Source organism: Diachasmimorpha longicaudata, chromosome 2 (assembly GCF_034640455.1).
Source record: "Diachasmimorpha longicaudata isolate KC_UGA_2023 chromosome 2, iyDiaLong2, whole genome shotgun sequence".
Lineage (NCBI taxonomy): Eukaryota > Metazoa > Arthropoda > Insecta > Hymenoptera > Braconidae > Diachasmimorpha > Diachasmimorpha longicaudata.
Window position 1 is genome coordinate 6,875,035 of NC_087226.1, and position 20,196 is coordinate 6,895,230.

Genomic DNA, 20,196 nt, shown 5'->3' on the forward strand with positions numbered 1-20,196 from the left:
CAGGATATCTGTGGCGCAGGCGCCGTCACCACGCGCCTTCTCGCTCCAGATAATACCGGTTCCCCTAAACTACCGACTTTCGAAAATTTCCCATCATCTTTTGATGTTTCTCAGACAATCTAAGTTCATTTCATTTCCTCCCTAACATTTGACGGCTTTTATGAGAAAAAATCTCCCGGGAGTTGTGATTCTCGCTTGCAGGAAATGAATAAACGGATACTATGTTTGTTTATTGTTGAAAGACAAGTGGGATAGAACGACTGAGTTTTATGTGAACTGTTCTATTCAAGAAATATAGTTTTTTTCCACCGAGAAAATACACGAGGGGCTCTTACCAATATCATGGTCGTACATTGTTAAAAATTTAATACTGACAATTTCAGAGAATTTTGCAATCAATAATTCATGATTTGATGGAGAATTCCAGACAAGGAATGAATGAAAAATCCGGAAAATTTAATCAAATTGTTTCGGTATGATCAGCCAGATAAAAAAGTGATTTTCCATTTGATTGCAATAATTTACATTTTAGGACGTCAAATAACACAAAACTAAAGCCTCAAAGTTGTCTGTTTTTAGGGTCACAATGGCAAACAGATTCCCCAACTTTCTGGGGGAATGATATGACTCTAACAATCATCCTCCACTTTTCTCATCCCCTCGTTTCTCTCTCCCCGCCCACTTTACCAACCCACCCACATTCTCTCCCCCATACTCATGTTCACCCTCACTCAACGGTCAATGTCACCAGCATTCCCTTCTGGCAATGGAAGCCACCAAGTAACACCGCAGACTGACTTCCAGTCAAAGTGCAAACTGCCATTTACAACTATGTTAGTAATGCCGTTTGTGATGTGAATTTTCAAAGTATCAGACGTCTTTTCCAACGCAAACTCATTTTTAGTTGAATCAAAGATGGTTTCTGGTGAGAGGTTGGTGAAAAACTTGGTGAGAGTGTTTTCTCGTTTCAAGTTTGCTGTACGCAGATGGAGGCCTTTGATAAACAACTGAAAAATCGAGGATAACATGTGCACTAGGGAGATGTGAGAGAATTTCGAATTCTGTTTGATGTGATAAAAACTGTTTTTTTTTTTATCCATTGGTTCACCAGACGCACGACAAACAATTTTATATTTCAAAAAGTAGATGAATAGAAGATTTTTTTTCGTCAATGTTGTTCCAATTAGTTTTCGCCTACGTATTCCATAACTGTACAAATAGTCTTTTTGAATAAAAATAATTGCGAAAAAAATGATGTGTTGTAAATAAAATGAAAGAAATAACAAGTGGGTTTTCCTTTGACAACATTCAATAATAAACGATGTGTTTGTATCCTTGATCACATAAGTTTTGAAAAATTCATAATTTTACTAAGCAAACAATCAATATTCAAATTTGCAGTAAAGCTTCAAGAAAATTCCGGAATTCTTATCGTGGCTTCCTCATAAGGAAGTGCAAAAGAAACTTAGAGAGAGTATTTTCATTGGATTATCGTTGCGTAGTTGAAGAATCTAAATTTCCAATTGTCTGATTGACACAAAAAAATGTTAAGCATTGGTTCATCAGGGAGATGATAAATAAATTTATATTTCAAAGAATAGATAAGGATTTAAAAACCGATTAGTTTTGTCTCAAGTGATGAATAAATTATTGATCCAATAACCCATTCCCCATTTCCTTCGTCAACTATTCAATACTCCTTTAGATACAAAAAAAGAATGCGCAAAAAAATCCAATTTTTTAAAAATAAATTACTCTTTCATTGGCAGACACGATCATTTCACGATCCGAGATATGTAATTATCCACTTGATTTTTTCTATTACGAGTATCGCCAATGTTCCACAGCAAACTGTAGATAATTAATCACCTCCCAAACGTAATTTTGTTCTCTACTTTTAATTGAATTCATCAATGGCGTAATGCATTTTCAATTTAACCAAAATGTATTCAATGAATTCGTCCTAGTTAAATTGAATTCTACCGGGAAATTAAGTTTTTTTTTTTTCCACATTTTTTAACATTAAAATTAACGTCCAATTCGCAATGAATTATAGAGGAAGATGAACGGACAATGTTCGGTCAATGAGTCTGGATAGGGATATCTCCCTCGGGGTTAATAGGATATCGTTCATTTCCGGTAGGCAAGAGGCCCTCCATTACGTACTGGTGAATCCAACTTTGAGTAATTAATTCTCCTTGCCGTCAATTACGCTCGTTCGCCCAACGGTTTTGGCGCTACAACTTTTGCGCCTTGGTGTTATTAAAGGGGGTATAAAGGCAGTTAATGAACCATTAGCGTTGCACGAGGACTCGGTGGTTATTTTTCATTGAGCGAAAGTTGTAGGAAAACTTGAGGTGACCCAATCAGTTTAAGAATTTGATTAAATATACCGGGAAAATTTCATCAGTCATGTAATCTACTCAAAGAAAAAAAAATCAAGCTCCCAAGACCGGTGTCTGCATTTCAGTACTTCTTCGTGTACTATTATAGAATTGTGACGGCAATTTTCAATACTTTTTATAGAAAATGTAGTTCCCAAATTGAAATGTTGCATTTTGCAGATGGAAAAAGTACGATTTTATGTATCAGAATAACTACTTTTCGGCCTAAAGAATCCGAATATATTTTTAGAACATGTTGAAGTAATTGTTAATAAGTACATTTTTATTTATAGGTCAGGGCCCATTCGGTTCCATCGAATATCGGTTAGCAAAGTTGAGGTAGCGTTAGCTGTGCACCCTGAAGCGATAGTGAATTCAATGAATCTCTGAATTCAGTAGAAAATTCATTGTTAGAGAGAAACATTTTCGCACTTATTAATCACATATTAGATCCACCTCAATGACAAGAAATTTCAGAACCAGGATTTGTTGTTTAGATCAACGAAAATCATGAATTTTAGTCCAATCATTCCACAACTATTCTTCACCTAAATTCACCATAAAAGGCCTCCTGACCTACTTATAATTTGAATGACATAATTTTTCCACTCCCCACTTGCCCCTTTTATTGTATTTCCTTCAAGTTCTGTGGTGAATAGGGTCGAGTTGGTGGAATGCTGCCAGGCAGTTTCGATCTACAATACATCTCCCAAGAAGAACAGAGATTTCAAATTATCCACGCTCTATTATCCTCAATCATTCTCTTTAAAATTGCTGGATCAAAGTCCATAGCCACAAAATTCAATCATTTCATTTGTGTAAAAATTTTTTCAATTATTCGTGGATGCTGAGTAAATCAACAATTTATCACCCTGAAATATTCAATAACTGGGAGAATACCCATCAGGGCTTCATTAAACCACGAGAATAACATAGCAGAGAGACCCGTTGAGCTTGGATATTTTCCGATAAATATCCCCTACCACGTGAATTGAGTACGGCTTTAGCTGGAGAGATGAGAAGAAAAACTTCAGCAAACGATTTCAATATTTTTTCTTTCACCTTCTTCAAGATTTTTTTTTATCCCTCTTGGTGCTCTCTACTGTATGAAAACTTTACGAGTTTTTACTGAAAACGGAAATATCGACGGTGAGAAAATTAGTCTCGAGGTCTTTTATCGATTTGAAATAGCTTCTTTCAAGAAAAGAGACTGTATAAATATCAGCGTCATTTTATCTATTTGGGAAGATACGGAGATGGTAACTTTCTTAAATTAGAAATATCGTTCGTAATGTGGGAACAACTGTACAATTTCAAAGATTATCCACTGGAAAGAGGAAAGTTCCACTTTTGTCTGATTAATGTTTCACAAACCGTGTAATTACTTAATAAAAATTCAGGAAACACCCGACTCTGACAGTTCTATAAACCCGATAATGGCGCTGAGAATGAATGATCATATCTATCTCTCTCATATACGCGGAAAAAAAATTAAGAAATGGGCTGTTAGCACATGGAATGGCAAAGAGAGACAGAGAGCCAAGAAGGAATTTTAGTAGCAGATCAATGAATGAATATACGGATCGAAATTTTGAAGAGTGAAGTTTAATGGAAGAAAAATGCTTGTGAATGATAAATAAACTGTATCAAACAAAAGTTGCTGAATATCTCTCTCCGGATATCATAACTACCCACCAGAACTGAATAATCCCAAGGTTTTATGTATCGGCCTTCCCTATTTGAGAATATCTTTTGAATTAAACAGGTGCAATATTTCTATTCGATAACAGGGCCGTTTTAATACCAAATTTCCAGTGAAAATGTGGCTCACGGTGAAACTGAATAGAATGAGAATAATTCAATTTAATCACATAGAGGAAAATGCGTCACGATTACACGAATGGAATACAGGATTTTGGGGTGAATTCGGTCCTCTCCCTTTCACTCTAGTTCCTCGTAGGCGAAACTGAATTCATTGTAGCCTCCAAAGAGCTCCCCAGTGTCACCAAACATACGTCGATATTACATTCTCATTCACTCCACATTTCTAGGGTTCAGACATACTTTGAGAGTTCCCAATTTACGATTAATTAAACCTACACATGACATACCACCCCAATGGATGTTGAAAATGACATAAAGTGTGGAAGAAATATACCACATCGTAGAGTTACAATATCTACTGCATCATCGCAAAATTACATTCTTCCTGTCGATGAATGACAAATGTAACTCCATCAAATTGTTCGTAAAATACTGAAAGCTCTCGGTGAGAGAGGAAAAGTTATGGATACCAGGCTATTCCAGTTATAGTAGAAAATAACGAGCTTTTGAGAACAATAGCCCCGCAAATTGGCAAATGGGGGAATTCCATTTTCCGTTGTGGTCAAGTCAAAAGTGGTGAGAGCCAAGAGAAGAATGGATAAACGCTTTCACTCAACTAAAAATTTTCAATTAAAAAGATTGAAGATTGAATATACATAAATAAATCCCATGAGACGTGAAAAAAACTCAGTGAAATTGAGGAATGATTTTTTCACTTCAACTCAACTAATTTTATTCAGACTGAACTCATGGATCGAGCCTTTCATATTCATTCTAACGAAAATGTCTGAGTCACGTCCAATAAATCATTGATCCATGACTAATGGATAATTATTTTATTCCATCTGAATAATGATTTTTCCTTTTCATAATTGTTATCCACGAAGTAATCTGATTTAACACAACAAAAGTTGCTCAGCAGAGAATTTATCTCTTATTACCAACAATTCTATTTTCAATGTAATTCTCAAATAATTATTGTGTCCATAAAACAAAATTCCAACATTCAGTTGTTAAAAGTCAAAAATCCCTGTCAATTTTAAACCTCAAAAATCAGTTTTTAAAAATGCAAATATTAAAAGTTTACGACTAAAAAAGTATTCTCGACAATAAAAGAGCCCTCGACGAGCATAGAAAAAATATATATCTCCGAGATATGGAGAGGAATACACTGGCGTGACTGTTTGAATGGGGGTAGGTGAGTTAAACCTCGGGGAACCAGAGCGCACAGCGCCACTGCATAATGGTAGGCGTGGGGAAGAGAAGGGTGTCTTAACCCCCCCCCCCCCTCGCGTGCTTTTCATCATACCGGCCTCATTTCAAAGCCCATCCATACACTCCCACCCTGTCTACCAACTCATTGTCCAATGATTTTTTTTTTTCTGCGATCGCGATATCATTTTCAACTAAACACAGTGATAACTCAAGTCCCTTCATTCTCTATCTTCCTCTGTATCAATTTCACAAGAATATATTTTCCTTTCAATCCTCCCCCAATGTTTCTATGTCACTTATTTTTACTTCATTCTTATGTCGACATGATATTCATTGGTTTTCAAAGTTGACACTAATGAGGTCGTTCATAGTCCTGGTGTCATACCCCTGGGTCGTGTCATTTTGCATGAATAAATGCATAACAAAATCAGAATATCAGAGGAGACATATCTACCGACACATATTCGGGATAACGTCACCGTAAAAATCATGAATTTTCAAATAGCTTTAACAATTATTCTGGATTAAATCTATTAGATAGATTTATTCATTATCCAATAACGTAGAATATGTTAGACAGTTCTGATCCCCTATTGGATCTGACGTTGACCCCATAATTAAATAAGTTCCAAATTATTAAGCCACATTCAGTGAGTTATACCCCTAATCTTGATAACAAATAACTCCTATCAGTAAACATGATATTGAAAATCCTAGTGTGACCCCTCAGTCATGTTAGTCAATATGAATAAATGTATAATAAAACCAGAATATGAGAAAATTTCTACCATCACATATTTCACATAGCATTACCATAGACTGGAAAAATTCCCTGATTAAAAACCCATTAGGGATTAAATATTTGTTGTGCACTGGGCTTACAAATACTTAGCAAGAACATTCGGCTTTATTTAATGTCTGAAAAATATGTCCAAAAGATATGTCATTTTCAGACATTATTTTTTTCTTTGCCCATAGGGGCATTCATTCATTACTGAACCTATTAACTTTTAGGACCCCAGTATCGTCGACAATAAATAAATTTATTCATCAGCTAACCTGATATTCGAGGATTTTAAAAGTTAACACTAATGAAATCCCCCATAACATTAATAAATGTTAAATAATATCAGGACATGAGAGAACACATTTACACCATCCCATATTCGAGATAACATTTCTGTTAAAACCATTAATTACCTAATTAAAGAGTCTTGATGCGTATAAAATTTTCCACTGCATGCGGAAGTATTCAGTGATTCCTTTTGATTAAAATTAGTTGTGAAACACTCTCCAGAGTTTTATGATTAAAAAACATCTCTACAGCATTAAAAATAACTCTACCTAGAGATAAAAAAAACGTAACAGGCAATGTTAATCCAATTAATGTTGGTATTTTCCAGTTTTAAGTCTTCCGAGATTTACCCAGATCCATTAAATTTTCCAGAGGAAAAATACGAGGGAAAAATGGAAGCGGAGAATGAGAGAATTCTTTCGTCCACCCATGACATTGTTTTATGGCTCTATTTGATATATGGAATTTTATACTTCACCGCATTTCTTTTTGACTATTTTTTATGGATGAATAAATACGTTAACTCTCAATAAACAGTCAAATAAACAGTCTTTTCACTGACAAACAGTTGATAATACCAACGGACAGTTTTATGAGGACAATGCAGTCACAAGGGGGCGAAAAGTTGGGACAAGTTACAACTTTGGCTCGCTTGGTACACCCAGTGGGTAGTCGTTAAAACTTGGAATATGAGAAAATGCCTGAGTGAATAGACGGGAAGACCACCAACTCCGAGACTTGAGTTGAAATTCTTTTTTCGTTAAAAAGAAAAAAATGAAAAGAAGGGGAAGGAATTCTCAAAGGGTAGAAAAATGAAACAGTGGAACTGGGAATGTATTCGTGTGTGAAATGATGCGAGTCTTTCATCAGTCTCCATAAAACGTAATAAGAGGGCGACAGTGAGGATGGAGAGTAAACGAGAACAAAATATGAAACTTGAGAAAAACCTGAGGAATAATTTGTTTTTCTCTCTGCGAAAATGTAAAATAATGGCAAAATGAAATTTCCTTTAGTGGAATTTTTTCTCATCGAAATTGAAAAATTGTCATTTTTTATCTAGTTCACCACCTCTTGTCGGAAAATTGATGTTAAATTCAATTTAGAGGGGGAAAATACGGAAGTTTCTATGAACCTCAAGTGTCCTGACCAAGAAGAAAAGAAAATTCGCCAATTCTCTTGGATTATTAGATCAACCAATGGTATCGAAGTATTTTCTTGACAATTCAGTACAAATCACATTGCAGGTTGAAAAATCCATGAAATTTATACTGAATCACGTGAGAAAAATGTCAAAATGAAAGTTTACAACAATTACACACCGTCCATTCATTACTATTCTGTTGAAGCCCATCGATTTTTAGAATAAAATATAATTTTTTTTTTTCAAGTACTTGAACACTAACTAGAGTGGCTAGTATCCACCCTTCATACTGAAGGTACTCCGTCATTCCACACTCAACACGAGGGCGAAAAAGGGTGGATTTTGTAGGACCCTTGCGGCTCTCCATCACCTAGTCCGATCGTTGCCAGAGTCCAACGTCTGTCATCCCCACTGAATGCCCTCTCTCTCTCTCTCTCTCTCTCTCTCTCTCTCTATTTTTCAACCCCTCTTTTTTTATTGTACGTGTCTGTCACCCATCTACAATTCCTTGTTGCGGACGTACACTATTATCCCCAGCTCAATGTCTAGTGTTACTTGGTACGATACCTCTCAATACATCCACTTGAAATGTCGAAATCGATTCGCCAATGGAATGAAATGAGTTGATGCAAAGTTGCTTCAACGTTTCACTTGTAAAAATGACAAAGGTTTAACATTCAAGTATGTATTATTCAGCAGTAACTCATCAAAGCCCTGGGATTGCTTATTTTCCAATGATTACTTGGCCCTTTTCAGCTCAAATAATGTCCTCAATTTTTTTTTTCACCCTTCGTATAAATCAATATTCAATTTCATAGTTAATTTACGAGGGTAAAGAAACCGAATGAGGGAGAAATAGTGAAATGAAATGAAGAAAGTTCAATGACAGAGTTAATGGGAAGTGGAGGCCGTGATATAATAGAATGGTCAGCTGCAGGGAGCACTGTGTCATCACCATGCCCAGCATAAAAATCTCCTGGTTCACACTCACTTCAACAAACTTCACCCTCGAAAAAACCAATGGACGCAGCAAAACTCGGAAATTCCGTGTTCAGCATATTCCATTGGGAATAAATCACTAGAGAGAGCGAGAGCGAGAGCGAGAGAGAGAGAGAGAGAGAGAGGGGGGTTGCTTTTGCGTGGCTAACAATTGTAATCATTTGTGCGGTATTTTGGTTTATTAACAGAATCCTTGGATTCTATGTTTCACTGGGATTCGTATTACATCACTTGAAGTAAGTTGAGGACTTGGGGCGTCACAATACTAGTAGCGTTAATCCTCTTTTCTACTTGGCTGGTTTGTATCCCTCCGGTGCTAAACCCACATCCTACCGCGCGGAGTTCTCTGTTGGGGTGGTATGCAGGAACTCGTTTCCATTATGGAGGAAATTTTGGGGGGATTTTTGATGGGTGATGGTAGAGCGGGAGGCCATAAAGTTTGTGGTCGTGGAAAAAAAAAGTTTTTTGCAATATTCTGAGAGAAACTGAAATGATTGAGCGAAAAAAGAGGAAAAAGGCTATTTTACAATCAGCCAAGAAATTGTGAATTCTACTCGTCTATCAACATTCTGGCAATAATCACTCGATCGAAATTCATAATAACCTAATCCGAGAATCATAACGACAGAAAAAAGCGGGATATTGACCTTGTTTTCATATGATATTTCTATCTTCGCTAGTCAATTAACAGTACTTTTTAGATGAATCGATCAAACACAAATTATTTCCGAACGATTGTGCTGAAATTTTCGTTGAAAGTTCATCGAAAAGCTAAGACCACTTGAATTGTTTTACCGCTACGATGATGAAATATCCAAACAATCATGAGGATTGAATGAAACGACAAATTGGTCCTAAGAGTACTTCAGATGTAATAGAGGAACGAGTAATTCCCTAATAGCTCAACAATCGAAACTCCAATCTAGAGGTTTTCCACCCTATATCGCTCAACCTTAATATCCCCATTTAACTCCTATAATGATTCCCCATTGAGGGAAAACCACCAATTGTTGAAATCTCTGAACATGGAATGGTAAATGAATATTTGATTTTGCGGTTTCAATTTACCACAATGAAAAATCATACTTTCAACAATGACTCTTTCCCTTGTTCCTCCAATTTTTCAACCGAATACCCACATTTTTCGTAAACTATGTGTTCCCTTCACCGCCAATAAATAAGCACTGGCTGAATAGAAATTGCACAATTGCGTGCTCCGGGTACACTCGAACAGATTGAATTTTAGAAAAACATTTGCTGAACCCTGGGTTTTTATTTTTTTTCCACCTATTTTCTTTTTTCCATCGGATCTTTCTTCAGTTATTCCCTAGTCGACAAACACTTGTTGAAGGAGGATTGAGACAGTGCCCCGGGGATTTTCAATAAAAGACTACTGGTGACTATTTTTTCTTGCGCCCCCCCCCCTTCCCACTTTGTGCTCGAACGGAAAAAATATTTTTCACTCTACCGGGGCTGCTTCTGCATTCGTTTGCAGATATGCTATCGAAAGCCGATCTATTTTTGTCGGAGGTCAGTTTCCATTGTGGCATTTCCACAACTTTTTTTCTATCGTGGTTGAAAATAAAATAAAATGATATTGATCATTGCACTCACCCTTAGCTCGTACTGCCATCACGCCAGATCCTTCAATCTCCACAGGCTCTCCTCGATTCTTTACGTGTTGCCAGTCTTCACGTAACTTTTTCAATTTTTCCTGCAACAAAAATTCATCACAGGTTTGAATTAATTCTTGTTTCACTCAACAGCTTTAATCTCATTGCTCCCTCATGCTTACCTGAAGTTCGACGGAGACTGGCTGCTTAGCCGTTTCACACTCTTTCTCCAGATTTGTGTAATTTTCGAGCACCTCTTTAACTTCCATTTCTCGATCCTTCACCTCCATCTGAGAGTCATTTGATGCCATTAGAAATGAAAAATTAGTAGTTGGAAATGTGTGCAGACATCGCCATAATTATTATATACAAAGACGATCTGATTCCGGACGTATTTCGCCACATATGAAATTAATTAATCATATAAAGTACAAATAATACAATTCTAATTAGTCCTCGTGATGTTAAATGCCATCTCTCACTGAACATCAACAAATTTGAATTGTTTTGGAATTTTTACCCGAAAATAATAATTATTTAATTAAAAAAAATTTCTTTAAATCGTTGAAACTAACTTTAAAGGTAATACATCTAGCTTGGAACTTCCAAACTTACCATAATATTGTCGAGGACTTTATTTCTCTCAATTGGCAACAACTCCCTCGAGATATTAATTCTCGTGTTAGTCTCCATGACCCACTCCATAATGTTATCCAAACAATTGATATACTTCTTAATTGAAGTTAATTTATTCTCAACGTAATCCCGATGGCTAGACAAATTGCTCTGTCCCGTTGCAATTTCACTCAAAACTCCCTGCAACTGTTGTTCATCATCCGAATTACGTGAATGACTCTTCAAGTTCTCCAGCTCATTCCTCTGAGTATTGAGTTCGTCCTCCCTCGCCTGTGAACGTAAAAAAATATTTTTCAAGATATACAACAATGCAACCCCCGATAAAATTCAAACGACTTGGCCATTATAAACTCCAGGGTACTAATAAAACTTGCAATTTTCAGACCGTACTGAATTTTCCACGAGTGAAAAAGCATTGCTGTAAATCACGGAAATAAAAAATACAATAAAAACTTCTCGTAACTGGAGGAAAATAGAAGCAACAGCTATTCACGTCTTGGCACAGTGAAGTTTGCAGGAAGCGGAAATGTATTATTAGTTCCAGATGCGAAAATCGAACTGGCCAAACATTTGAATTAAAAATACTGGGATAACTCACTCGGATCATGGATAATCTGATCGACAGGGACGTATCGTCCGACGGATTGGCGTTGGAATCCAGAAGTGCATTGACATGTTCAATACTATTTCTGGCTGATTGCAAAATTACGTCCTTGTTGTTCATTTTTTTATCCATTGCTGTTGACCTTTAAAAAAATTATCGAAGTTAATCAAACAATCCAGAAAGAATAATAACAATTTGTCTTTAAATATTACTGTGATTCAAAAATCAAGTCACATGGGGAATACTTGCTTTTTAAATCCAATTAGAGAGAGAGAGAGAGTGTTGTGTATCAAATTTCAAGAGCTGTTCCCATATTCAGGGAATATTCTGTCACTTTTTTAGCTATCGGACTTTTTGAACTTTTTTATGGCAGAACCCCAAGAATACGGAATCCACTTTTTTTCCTATACAGAGACTTTCATGACATTATTTTTTCAAAGATAAAAGTCCCCAGAATTTTTCAATTATACCCAGTCAGAAGTCGATGAAAATTTTTAGTCCGTTACGTATGCCTCTACTCAATCAAAACATAGATGCCCCGATTGGCTCTGTATGTAAAAAATCAACAATCCCAAATCATAGATGCAAAAACCATTGATGGCTATTGCAAAAAACCACCAAATCCACTGACAATATAAGAAAAACCATAAACCACATTTTATAAGAAATTATCTAAATCACAGACGGCATAAACAATACGTTACACCATCTCCTCCCGGCTCGCGTCAAAAGCCAACTGAAATAGCACAACGCTAAGATTCGTTTGAAGCCGGAACCCATGAATTTCCCTCAAGCATATTTCGGGAATACCATTGCCCCACTGTTGTACTACACATTTCGTACCTCCATATAAACCCACCAACAACAGTCCCTCCTCCCTTCCACATTTTATTAGAACCAAGAAATAATAAATGGATTCCCTTTAAAAAAAAGTTGAACTCACTTGTCTTTGAGGGCATCGAACTCTGCCAATAACTGCTGCCATCGTTGTTTTGTATGATCAACAGTCGTTTGTAATTCACTGATATCCTCCGGCGCTGAACGAGACAAAATATGGCCATGCAATATGCCAATGGAGATGAACATCCTCTGCATTTGTTGTACCTCACGATCCATTTCCAGGAGCATTCCTCTAGACATTTTCGATGACATTTTTTTCAATAACTTTGCTGATTTGTCCATGTACTCAGTAAACATCCAACAAGAGTGATCAACCTCCTTCCACTTCTGGGAGCACTTGACCCACCGATTGTATCTATCCGTATAATCACAATTCACTACCAGCCACTCCTTTCGCAATTTTTCACCCAAACGTTTAACTTGATCGCACTGCTCTTTTTTCATAGTCATCACTGCTGTTTCCGAAAGATAACCCATCTCCTCAACACTAGGTTTTAATATGCCTAATGCATTGCTTATTTTCCTCAAACACTCCTCCTGGCTCAGGAATAATTCATAATCTTTTCCATTTAATGGAGTCGAATTTAATGAACGTGATATTGTGGATAATGCCTCCATAAGTTTATTAGATCTCGTTGCATAATCAAGTGCCGAAACACTACCAACATCCTGCAATTCCATTTTTTTCTCAGCAACTTTTTCCTTGTCCTTGCTACCACTGTATCTCTTAAATTGAGAGCTTATCTCGTGCCACCTTGTGTTTATACTGTAACGAATAGCCTCTGGGTATCCAACGTTGAGTTTCTTCAACTCGTTGCACAAATTGTTCAACTTTTCTATCTCCTCTTGCTTAACATCAAACTCCTCGGTGAAGCTCTCCAATTGCCTCTCGTAATTATTAGCCTGTTCCAATTTAGCTGGCACCTCACGAAACCATTTTTCAAAGTCAACGATTAGTTTGTTGTATTGTTTCAAAAGTTGTTCGGCTTTTTGAGCTTGGACACGACGTGAGTCTACTTCAGTCATTACTTGATGCCATTTACTGCGAAGCTTGTCTTGGTGCTCGTTCTTTATTTTTTCAGCACGAGTCGGGTCGAGCATGTGGACAGTCATTACTAAACCGTCACCACGGCTTATCAAGGAGGCCGCGTCTGGGGCAAGACCACTCACTTCGTTTTTCAAAACCTAAAAAAATTTTTGACAATTGAACAACTTTTGCTGGCCAGTGGTCGCATCATATTTTTATTGTCTGAAGCGTTTAAAATATTTTGTTTCTGCTTTTGTTTGTATATATTTGTGGATCTATGTTCAATTTCTCGAAGCAGAAAATTATATGATTGCCACGAAATGAATTACAATTGTAAAAAAAGGAGATCCTAGTGCGTGTCAGCCAATGTTTTTAGCGAAGGTCATTTATCGCTCAGTTGGGCGTACACACATACGATTCCCTCATGGCACAGCCGGACTGAGGAAATTGTACCCCTGGGTTTCAGAGGTGGGAGACTGAAATTGTAATGAGAATTGGGTAAGGTGGGAAATAAGGTTGAGGGGTACAATCTTCTCCGCTCGATTATACAACACTTATGTCCAAAGAGAATAAAACCATTTGCAAAATACTTTTATTGTCGTGTTGCATTCAATATTTTACGCCCCGAGGCCTGAGAACTGAAATATTAGCACTTGAGTCTAATATTCTTTCTTCTCAGAGGCCTAATCTAGGATATGTTCTGAAATTAGTGTTCAGGAGAATCCTACGTCATTATTTTTTGTTACGAAATGAAAAATCTTACCGAGTTCTATGGCGATGCGGTGCGAGAGGAAACGGGCGACTGGGTGTTTACATCTACGCGTTGTGTTGTGATACAGCAAGCGTTCCGATCGAGGGAATAAACAATAACAGTCGAACTGAATTTTCGAGGAAATTCACAGGTTTATCCGTGAGATATTTTCTTACGTACGCGCACCCGAATACCCGATTTAACACGCGAACTAGTACTGAGGTAAGCAACAAGCGAGAACAAAAGCCGCGGACGCGTAATGGCGGTTGTATCACTGCGCAATGGCGGAAAGCGCGAGTCCGCCATTTCGCGAAGTAACAACGTTCGATGGCTAACGACTTTTTTCTGGATCAAACAAAGAGATGTACTGGCGTTATTTTAGTCTTTGCATTTCATATGAATCGATTGTGTTAGAATATGAACGACAAGTATAATATCGCGAATACGACTTTATCTGACCGATTTTATTCGATACCACCGGAAAATGGACTGGCTTACGTGTGACTGCGACCGGTGCGAATTTTTTAACCGATTACGAATTTATTTGGGAGGATTACACTGATATTAACACCTAGATACGTAGTTACAGTAGAACTGACGCCGGGAGGAGATCGCGCCTCTGGGCCTCAGTGGTGGGGCGAGAAAAATTGTGGGGGGGATCGGGCAGTGGGGGTAACTCGGAGGGACGCGATTCTCCTGAGGCCGATCGGTATTGGGCAAAAATATCGCGCCAACTTCATACCATATCTCGTACTGAGTACAGAATCTTGTGTTTTAGCCGTTGGGGAGGTTGTAGGTGGAGCGCAAAAAAGCGATACAAGTTCACCAGCCACGAATATTTTGTTTAACGAGTTTCAAACGGGTTTTTTCAAAACAATGTACCTTAAAAATAATTTTTAAATAATTTTTTAAGGCACTGAAATTTAAATTCAATTTTTTTTCTGCATTTTTTACGAAATATTCTTCTGAGCCATCAATCGAATTGTACAATTTTTTTATGATGATAGACTTGAATAAACTAATGTCATTAATGCCAATAATTCGTTAACACAAATTAAAAATAAGGGCATTGACTGTCCATGGCGATGATGGCCATGACATACGAATAAAACCTTGGATTACGTTTCTACCTTCCGGAATATGTCCATAGAATTAAAGAATACTGTCAACCCCATTGGCAGGAATAACGATCTCCCCCTCAGAGCAAAATGAAATTCGACATAATTCACAGAAAATCCTTATTTCACTCACCTCAAGCCGCTTCGTGGGATCCTTCTCATTGGAGACAGCACCAATTGTCATTAGCATAACGTCTATTCTCCTCGACATAAGCTGTGCAAGCTGTTCGAACTCAATGATATCACGTTCTAATCCAATTTTTGATAAGTTGGGGCTGCGTGCATCCCTCCCATCCACGAGAGACTTCGGATCCGGTTTCTGGGAAATTCTTTCGATTTTCTCCATAGTCGACTGGAATGGCAAATAATACAATCACTTTATCAGATATTATGCGAGGGGTATTTATAGATTTAATCATGAAAGATTAAAAAAACAGCTGTTGGTATTTTCAGGGCAACCGTGGAACATTTTTATTCACACGAAAATGTAATTGATATGTAACAATTATTTATTGAAAAAACGCAGTAATCTATGGATTTATTTATCTAAGAACTTTTTGTTTACGAAAACTAAGAACTCATGAAGGCAACACTAATCCATCAGTCAAAAACATTAAAATGGTAGATTAAAATGTTAGGACAACAAATGTTTAAACTAAAATAATCTTGAGTGATTCCTAGCTCTAGCCTAGGCCCTGTGAAACAGTTAACTGAATAGAAATATTTCATCTATTTTCCACCTGGGGATTTTTTCTCCGTTTCAGGTGCAATTCACTTTTGCACCTCCATATCTTCCTCATATTCATAGAAAGTTTACCTTGTTCAGGAAGTTCCCATTACCCTTTACAGAGCTAGTATCCCCTTCGTCACTACTATCATCACTGGCGTCGATCTCAGTATCATCCGAAAAAATCAGGGCATCGTCAGTCTCTTTATCACTCCCATAAAAACTCTCGCAATCCTCTTTCGTGTCATCCAGAGAAAGAGCCTTTAATCTCCTCGTAGTAATGGATTTCTTTCCCCTATTATCATCACTATTAAATCTCCGAATTCCCTCTGTCTTGAGATCATCCTGTTGTTTATAGAGCATTCCCTTTAAATCCACCAACATTTTATTTTCCCTCCCAGCCTCTTTAGGTGACGAAGAACCTCCTTCATCCTCATCCAATATTAAATACTCAGCAACACTCGCTTCATCTTTCCACGAGGCAGTCGTGTATCTTTCATAATTAACTCTGTCCCTAGCCATTCGATAACTCACTGAGGTCTCCGTAAAAATGTCCTCCTGGTTTAACCGAAGGGTCAATTTTTTCGGACCCACTGATGATTTATTTATATTTTTCCTCTTCAATATGGGCACAAGTTCTTTCTTCATTCCGTGATAACATTTGACTTGAACCCTACCATCTTTCTCCTCAGGATCAGTGTCAACCGATTCTGGTTCAGTTTCAGTGTCCTCAAGTATTTCCACCCTCTCCACCACAAGTGGCCTCTGCCCGAAATGCACATTAGCCTTTGGCAATACAACCCCTTCACCTAGAGCCGCAGTCCCCTTAATGATTTCCATTTCCCTCACTTCAACAACTCGAAGGGGATTTGACTGAGTGTCAGGTGACTCCACTGCTGTCAATGTGTTGGCAGATACTTGAGAGAATAATTTACTATTCTTCGATAGAAAGAACTCCTCCTCATCGTCCACATAATCGATATTTTGCGCTGTTTTCACCACATCTGGTACCTCATTCATTTCAAAGTTATGATCTATCATGCTGTTAATTTCAGCAACTCTTCCACGTACTCTCTCAATTCTCTCGTAGTATCTTTGAGAGTCAGATGAGTAATTATGACAAATTGAATTAATGCACTCTACTCCACACGTTTCTCCATTCATATTGCTCGAGTATTTATCAAATTGTTTAAATCTATCCTCTCGAATGTCTCTCCCCCTACCAATTTCATATCCCTCGCACTTTAACGATATGTTATCAGTCACCTTAGACATCCAACCCTGTGAAAATATGATTCTTAATGGCTTATCAATCGAGTATACATTTCTCTCGTTTATTTTCATAGAAATTCTTTCGGATACTTTTTTTTTGTTAAAACGAAATAGAACCAGGGGGTTAATAGGATGATGGTGATGATGAATCGTGTGAAGCCAGGCCATAGATACCACCATGCGCTTCTCTGTGCAAGGAAAGCTCAACCGTTCTGTTCTTTTTTCACTTGTCCATCACCAATAATACATTGTCCATCTACGTATTCTCGATATTTACTTTCTGTACAATTTTGCCTGATGATTCTTGATCATCGGGTTCATAAAGTATTGTGGTACTAGGGGAGAGACTCCAGTGCAAGGAACAATGTGGTCCGTTCTCATATTTTTATGAAATTTTGAGTTTTTTGGGATGATATGTACAGTCGTGTTGATATCTTTGGGGAATACTAGCTCTTTGATAATTGAGTAATCACCACTGGGACATTAGCCTATTTGGGCTTATACTGTAGAAACGTCAACACTATTTTCCATGAGTAAACACTTTTACGAGTTAATTAATTACGTTACTCTTTATATTATATTAATTTACCATTTTTAAGTGATACCATTTTAAAGGAATAATGAGTCATTGTAAACACTATTTTGCCCTTTCATTTTAAATCTCTCACTGTATGCTTTTCCATTGAGTATTTTTAATTTTTTAAGAAGCATTGTTATAAGCCGTATAGTGATTAAAAGCAATGATTGAAGTAATTAAAGTATTCTTGGATTTGTGTTTTGTATGAAAAATAAAATAGAAGTGAATGAGGGAGTAATTACCTGGAGTTTACGAGTGATTTTGTCCCATTTGTTGCATACAACAGACACTTTTGGATAAAAAGTGTAGCGTTGCAGTTGAGATACTCGGGGAGTTGCCTCGGTCATGTCTGATTGAATTGCCTGCGGAAGTAATTGATTTTTTAAGATCAAGAAGAACCACGAAATGATTGAGAAATGGTTCATTTTCAAGCAATGCATCTTCTTATTATTTATGCAACGATTGCCTGATTCAGAAACGTATTATCAGTGATAAATTACCTTGCATCTCTCAATATGCTCTTCATCAATGTCCTCAGCGGGTACATCGCATAATTTATTGATTTTCTCTTCAATTTGTAACAGCCAGGCATTAATTTCATCGACATTCGGCTCATCCTCACTCGAGGATATCTGTCTCAGCCTCTTCTCTGTGCTCGTCAGCCTCGTTATTATATCTGTCAGTCTCTCCTTGAGTTGCTCCAGATAAGATGGATCACACAGCTTCAAAAATTCATCCTGGCTTCTGAACAGTTTCTCTTTAACCGCGTTCAACCTCGGTAACACTTCAGTCAGTGTCTCAGTAACGTATATTGTGTTGACAGGGAGGTCTGGCATATTACGCTGGGTATCAAGCTCCTTATTTATACTGTCAATGGCCATGTTTAAGTATGTCATGTGCTTGTACATGTCTCGGGATAATTCCAGAGCTGATTCCAGGATTGATTTAGATTCGGTTATTCTCAGACCGAGTTTATTGTAAAGTTCTTTCAGGGTGTCAATTCGTTTAGAGAATTTATCGGGCTCCGAGACACTATTCTCTTCCACTAGTTTTCGGCCGATTACTATTATACTCTCGATTTCACTCTTGATTTCACTCAGGGTTTGGTAGAACCTCTGAAACATCATTGATTGAAAAAAAAAATTAATATTGTCTCTGTTTAACTGATATGGAAAGACCGTTGCGTCCGTCTAATGAGGAATTTCCTAAGGAAATCATATAATATTGTAATCATAAAATTAAATTAAAGTTCCAAAATGATTAGGAAAGTTAGAACTCTTTCTCAATAAATGAAGCAAATAATACGTATTTGGATGAAATACAGACACTCTTCAATATTCGAATTGAGAAATAATTGAGGAAACTTACGAGACAATGCTTCAATTGGCCCTCAATAGCCTCAGGATCCTCAGAGGCAAGCTCCAATAAACAAGTGGCCTCCTCAATACCCCGAAGTTCCCGCAATGCTCGTGATAATCTAGGCTCCAAATTAGAGGGTGAACGGAAACGTTGAAACTTCCTCTGAACTTCCAGAAACTTTTGTTCAATTAAGGTCATTTGTTCTCTGAGGCGACTCGCAGCTTCGTGCTTCCCAGTATTTTCGTATATTTCTATTTGGGATTTCATCTCTTGGAGAGTCGTCTCCTGACCGTCCATTTCCTCCATTAATTTCTGTTTCGAAACAAAATGGGCATAAGAAGAGTAAGCCATGGCAAATGAATTGATCAATGAGTTCGTTGATTAAAAAATCTATTAAAACATTGCCAGTCAGATGCTCCAATGAATATAATGATACAAAATAATGAATCACCTGGTAATCATGAGGCAAATCATCAGCAGTCAAGTCACTGTCGAGTCGTGCTGTTAGTACAGAGTCTACTTGCGTTAGGGAATGCTGGAGGGCTAGTATTCTTCCCTCTGATTGTTGCGCCTGCCTCACTGATCCCTCCAACAGCTGGGCACGTTCGCCTGCCTGGCTCAACAATTAAAAGTTAGCCACACGTTTTTAGAGTCAGTAAGCGGTTACCAAGCACTATATTAAATCAACATGATGTATGATTGAAGCCTTCAACCCATGTTAAAGCTCAAGAACCGTAGTTTCACGAAATAAAAAATGTTTTCCTGTAAAACTTTGTTTATTTAGACGGATTGTTTTTTAGCTCAACTGAATGTGCTTACTATTGCATCATCAGTTATTCACCGTTTCAAAATCGGAAGATTTGATTGTGCCATGCTATAAAATTTGTAAATTAATTTGTACCGATATGGTTTGGAATGAAAAACTGAGTAATTTTGAAAAATATCCTTCACGAAACTAAAAATTAACAAACGGT

The 20,196-nt window shown here is 37.3% G+C and overlaps 1 protein-coding gene across 10 annotated transcripts in view; it reads right to left on the reverse strand.

Moving 5' to 3' along the window:
• LOC135172594 (dystrophin, isoforms A/C/F/G/H-like) overlaps window positions 1-20,196 on the reverse strand; it is a 184,493-nt gene that overhangs the window by 149,081 nt on the left and 15,216 nt on the right. For 8 of the 10 annotated variants that reach the window (XM_064138745.1, XM_064138739.1, XM_064138743.1 and 5 more), the window contains 11 exons: window positions 19,674-19,835; window positions 19,232-19,534; window positions 18,364-18,978; window positions 18,106-18,225; window positions 16,105-17,295; window positions 15,421-15,639; window positions 12,435-13,576; window positions 11,486-11,633; window positions 10,867-11,157; window positions 10,434-10,541; window positions 10,253-10,352 (listed from right to left, as the gene is read on the reverse strand). In XM_064138745.1, the coding sequence (XP_063994815.1) occupies window positions 10,253-10,352; window positions 10,434-10,541; window positions 10,867-11,157; window positions 11,486-11,633; window positions 12,435-13,576; window positions 15,421-15,639; window positions 16,105-17,295; window positions 18,106-18,225; window positions 18,364-18,978; window positions 19,232-19,534; window positions 19,674-19,835 (4,399 nt within the window). The remainder of the gene's footprint in view (window positions 1-10,252; window positions 10,353-10,433; window positions 10,542-10,866; window positions 11,158-11,485; window positions 11,634-12,434; window positions 13,577-15,420; window positions 15,640-16,104; window positions 17,296-18,105; window positions 18,226-18,363; window positions 18,979-19,231; window positions 19,535-19,673; window positions 19,836-20,196) is intronic. The other 2 variants (XM_064138742.1, XM_064138746.1) reach the window with 2 other exon arrangements.